Source organism: Montipora capricornis, chromosome 11 (genome assembly GCF_036669925.1).
Source record: "Montipora capricornis isolate CH-2021 chromosome 11, ASM3666992v2, whole genome shotgun sequence".
Taxonomy (NCBI): Eukaryota; Metazoa; Cnidaria; class Anthozoa; order Scleractinia; family Acroporidae; genus Montipora; species Montipora capricornis.
Window position 1 is genome coordinate 17,068,137 of NC_090893.1, and position 5,618 is coordinate 17,073,754.

Consider the following 5,618-nt stretch of genomic DNA (forward strand, 5'->3'; position numbering starts at 1 on the left):
AAGGCAGCACTTTCATCTCAGTTATTTAAAGACCCTGAGTGTTGGTCCGGCCAGAGTTGAACTCACGACCTCCCGCGTGAACAGCCCGGTGCTCAACCAACTGAGCCACCGGTGCGCGGTACTACTGAACTAACTGAATTTTGTGTTCAGGCCTTCACGTATTCTTTCATGCCATTACATTTCCAAAAAAAATTATGGACTCCAAGAAAAGTCATTTTTGTCTTTAATTTGAATGTCTAGATACCATACAGTCAAGCGTTCATTATCCAGAGTCTTGAAACCTTTGTACAAAAAACATTCTAAAATGGCTACACTGTAAGATCCTTGCTTTCATAACTGTACTTTATTTTCACTTCTAACTGTTGTGATTTTCTCTTTTGTCATGCAGAATTATCCACACCTGCAATTGCTGGAATTGTTATCGGGGCAGTGGTGGCTGTTGTGCTTATCATCTTCTTAATCTGGTGGTGCTGTTATAGGTAAAAACCTTTGTATGGCAGCTTCGCATTAACTAAGTACCTTCTTAAGAATGAATTCAGCCCTCTGGTAAAATCAAACAAGTATGTAGACCTCAGCTGGCTAACACCAGACTACTGCGCAGGTGATCATCGATTTAACTTTCAACAACTGGCTGCTGCGTTTTTAATGGCATCTGCAACAAAAAAGATGTTGTTCCATGCCACAACCCGTCATCATTGTTCACAATCTGCTGGAAGATTGAAGAATCCACACAATTTTCAAGAGTAGGGAATGGAGTTTCCAGAGTTATGATCTCTGTGTATGGCATATGACATCATTGGGTGATTTAATGCTTGGAGATATATCGGCTACTATAGAAGCAACTCTGCAGTCCAAGGTGCCACGATCAGTGAATCCAAAGAGTTCGTCTATACTGTGACAAAAAAGCTTGGTACTGTTAAAGCTCTTTCAGACTTCAGTGCAGACAGTTGAATTGTTGGAATTGGTTGGGATATATTCCCAGTGTTAATTTTGATTTATGATGATCAACAAAGAGACCCTTCTCCAAAATGGTGGCAACGCGTTTGAATGAAGTAAAATTGAACTGAATGAAAAACTGATACCAGAAATAGAAAGAGCACCTTTACTTTAGTAACCCGGCCTGCAAAGTTTCAGCGTATTAGGTGTTATCACAAACCCATAAGGGTTGAAACGTGTAACGCGCGTTCACAGCTTCCGAATATTCAGCGCAAACTGATTGGTTGAATGTTTCAGTGCTAAGTACCATATTTGGAAACCCCTCGCTCTTGTTGTTCCAAATATGGTACTTAGCAAATTGAATATTCAGAAGCTTGTTTCCCAGCACACAAGGGGCCGTTACACGTTTCAACCCTTATGGGTTTCTGGTGTTATATCAGCAGAGAAAATTTATAGAAGTTGAAATTTGACAAATTCACAAACGTTTGTATGAGTGGGGGTATAAGCCATACCAGTCGAATTCTTGGAGTTAATGAGCAGGAAAACATCTTGTGAGGGATGGTGAAGAAAACCGCTTGAATTCGTGGGTCGTTGGAGAGGAAAAAAATAATCCCTGGAACACATTCCCGGGGTCGATAGTAATATATGAATTCCAAAGGTCCACTCATACTTGTGCTGCTGACAGTCGCATTCTTGGAGTTACTCGGACGGGAAAACATTGTAAGGGATAGTGCAGAAAAAAAAAATGCCCCTTTTCACACCAAGCGGTTTCAATAAAGGTTACTTTGAAGATGGCTTCCGGGTAGGTAGAGAAACTGACTGTTGCCATTGTCATAATAATTTCAAAGCTTAGGTTTTAACAGAATTTGTTTTTTGTTGCTTCAATTTAGGGGGGGGGGGGGGGGGGAAGTAACCGACTTCTCTGAGTGAAGTAGCCCATGCTTTTTGTTGGATGTCTGTTGTTATTGAAACCACTGCTAACAACTGGGTGAATTTTGTGGTATACAAATGCCGGGATCAACCGAGGCATGAGGAAAGTAGTCCTTGAATCGTTTCTAATAATAATAATTATTATTATTATTATTATTGTTGCATTTTGTAGGAAAAATTCCAGAATTCCCAGACACTCGAAACCAAGCGTCCTTGTTCCCGAATACATGGCTGCTAAGTTGTCAGATGAGTGAGTGACGGATCAAATATGCTGTTATCGTGCAAATTCTAAACGTGGCTACGCGGCTATGTAAGTTTCCATTGTTCTTCTATCTCTAGCATGGATCAGTAGCGATCATCGCTATGGGATGCCTCGCCTTTTTTGACGCTTTATAGTTGAGAACGAGGTATACCGTGAGGATTTTTTGGCATTGTTTGAGCTTAGCCATGTAGCCACGTAGGCGCGTTTGCGCGTAACAGAGTAGCCGCGTAGCCGCGTAGCCGCGTAGCCGCAAATGGGCCTTAACCACACGGCGGCCATGTTGAATCCCGAGATTGAAAAACTTTTGTTTTGCCCCGCCGAAACTCGTTCCCAAACATTTCAACTCGAGGCTCAGGGTATGACATCTAGGAAGACCTTAGACAGCAATGACCAGTGGCCTGTTTCTCAAAAGTCCCGAAAGTTTTCGGGCCTATTTCGGGTGCCACAATTCCCTTTATATCTTCGCAACGCCGAGGTTTCCAAGCCATCAAACTTCGCAATCCTCTTAGTTTTTCTTTCATTAAAAACAAGTTACATGATCAGCTTTTAAAAACAAGCAGATTGCAGTTTGACGACTGGCTTTTCGGGCCCGAAAAGTTCTCGGGACTTTCGACAAACAGGCCCCAGAACCAGGTTGCTGACCAGCGGTTTTCGTTAAAACAATGGTTTGCTGGGGGTGCTTAGTCTCGCGGGCTCAGAAAACCTGGTTGTGGTCATTGTTATTTATGGTTTTTCATGACATCTACATTTGTATTGTCTATGGCCAATATGGCCGCCACGCAAATAAGGCCCATTGCATAATGCACCCCACTAATATTGATAGCATGCATAATTTCTGATTGCAGTGGCAATTTTTCTTCTGAAAATGGCAAAGATCATCAAAAATAATTAGTAGACTGATCGAGCATTAGGAGGCAGTGCGACCCAGTGGTTTGGGTGATTGCCTTGGGATCCGAATATCTCGGTCTGACCAGTCGTTGAATTTGTTCCTGGTAGTCCCTGGTTCAACTTCCCGGCTGCACTTGTAAATACAAAAATTTGGTTTTATCAACGGAGTTGATAATGTAAATTGGCCACCGTACAGAGATTCTAAAAGCTGACGTTTCGAGCGTTAGCCCTTCGTCAGAGTGTTTCATTGGCACTTGTAAATAGCCAACTGGTTTGCCTCTGGCCAGTTGGGATTCTTAACAGTTGTTGTTATTGTTCTGTTCTGTCTTTTCGTTGTGTTTCATTGGCCCTGAAAAGCCCCTATGGGGAGTGGTCAATATGATTAAGTATGTATGGTATTGTATTGTATTGATGAACAAATGGGTGTAGGTGTGCTGTTGTTGATTATCTGTTATCTGATGTTATTAAATTCTCAACCTCGGATAATGCATTTCGCGTGCTCTGATTGGTTCACTCAATCTCGGTTATCAGCTCATATACCTTGGTTTGACCTTATATGGTAAATGATTGCGTTAAGCGTTGCTAAACCAAAAATGTTTTCGCCGGAATGCGAAATTACTCTTTGAATAAAGCCAAAAAGGAGAAAAAAAACTTTTTTGTGGAAAGTTTGGATTAATTCCGACGTTTAGAAGTACGCGAAAAGGCAAGAAATGTTTTTGTGATGAGCCTGCGTCTGTCTGACAACAAGGTATTACACAACATCGCATCAGTTCTCATCAAGTTTTTTTCGATTTCGCTCGGATTTGCTCGCTTTTTCCGCTCGTATTTCGTACTTTCAAATTTTTGGAGTAGAAGGAATTTAATAAAACAATTATTCCATTCGCGCTTGTTGGATATGAGACTGGTTATAGCCAACTCGGCGCTACGCGCCTCGTTGGCTATTTACCATCTCATATCCAACGCGCGCTCATGGAATAATTGTTAATTATTCACATTCCCATATGTTGGGAAAGTAGGAAATAACTTTTGTTCGGAAATTAAAAATTCAGCAGCATATGTTTTTAGAAGCTCTAGATTGTTTACAATTTCATCAAAATCAGTCGAGCTGCGTGCTTTTCAGGCCCATCGTGTCGTGTCACACAGTCAAGAGAAACGGTTGAGAAAGGCTTGGGAAAAAAGGAGAGAGAAAGTTTGTCTCTCCCAAGCCTCCCTCCTCCATTTCTCTTAATTGCAGGACAAAAGTGTGCAGCTCGACATAGAAGAGACTGCTTCAGTTTAAAAAACATCTCATCTTCAGTTTAAAAAACATCCATGACCGCGCACCGGTGGCTCAGTTGGTTGAGCATCGGGCTGTCATGGAATTGAAGTATTTCAGTTTCCAGGCCTGGAAAGTCATGTAATTTAATTGTCGGTCATGGAAAGTCATGGAAGATTATAGTTACGTGTGGTACGTAAATTTTTTTATTGCAGAAGTGGAAGCAAGGACAACATAAAATCCTGGCAAGTTATGCCAGAGTTGTAAATATGCTTTGATGTAGAATGGGTTAGTTTAATTCTTAAATACACATTAAGATTTCAATTCTTAAACACATAATATATTTGATTTGTAAATATGTTTTGCTGTGTAACAGGTTAGTTTAATTCTTAAATACACGACCCCACAAGCTTTTGTAGCTTTAAAAATTATCGTGTTTATATACAGTGTTGTCAATTGTAGTTGGCTTCCGGCCATATCATGTATTAAAGCATTTTGGGTAAGTTTTTTTTTTTTTCAAGAAATAATGACTGCAACCACTTAAGGGGGCTGTGTCACGGAAGGACAGTTGATTTTGTGTAGTTTTGCCATTTATTCTTTCTTAATTTCTGTCACATTAACCCAAAAATTACTTTTAAACGACACAACTCCAAGAAATGTCTCTAGAGAATAAGTTTAAGTGACAAAGAAGGGAGATAAACTTTGAAAAACTGTTAGCCTCGACAGTTTCAAAAACCCCAATTGCAACCCATTTTAATCTTCTTAAAGTTTGCCCATCCCTAGGGGCCTTCTTTTATATTTGCTGGTTTATTCTAAGCTTCCTTCAATATGACTTCCAGTCACTGGATTTGGCTAATTATAAATTTCGCGATACAGCCCCCTAATAGAGTGTTTTCACGTGACGTCACAGCAGCCATGTTGGTGTCCCTAAGCAAAGGAATGGCGGCCATGTTCATGTACCCAACTAATTCTCTGAGAATTGAGCTCTATTATCATGCAAACGTTTTCTTTTGTTTCGGTGGAAAAACAAGGTTGCTGATCACGTGAGTGAAAACACTATAAGAACCGTGACAACCCTGCATTTATTTTGCATAATATTTATCGTCAATTAATTTTTCTAGATTATTTATAGTCTACGTATAAATTGAGCCAAATTTAGTCATGCGGGTTGACTTTCACTTCTCAGTGTTTCTTCATAGCTAACTCAAAGGTGTCATGACTTTAAATTTATAATATCCACTTTTTTTTGTGTGAATTACAAGTTGTTGTTTCGTTTTTTTTAATATTTAAAGTATTACCCATTGAAGAAAAAGGGATTATCAGAATTAAAGATTAAATTTCCTCAAA

At 40.0% G+C, this 5,618-nt stretch overlaps 1 protein-coding gene across 1 annotated transcript in view; it reads left to right on the top strand.

Annotated features, from left to right (window-relative positions):
- Positions 1-5,618, top strand: part of LOC138024014 (bone morphogenetic protein 1 homolog) — a 28,034-nt gene extending 22,416 nt beyond the window's left edge. The window contains exons 7-9 of the mRNA XM_068871105.1: positions 389-479; positions 2,039-2,116; positions 4,487-5,618. Coding sequence (XP_068727206.1) covers positions 389-479; positions 2,039-2,116; positions 4,487-4,538 — 221 coding nt within the window. The 3' untranslated portion in view covers positions 4,539-5,618. The remainder of the gene's footprint in view (positions 1-388; positions 480-2,038; positions 2,117-4,486) is intronic.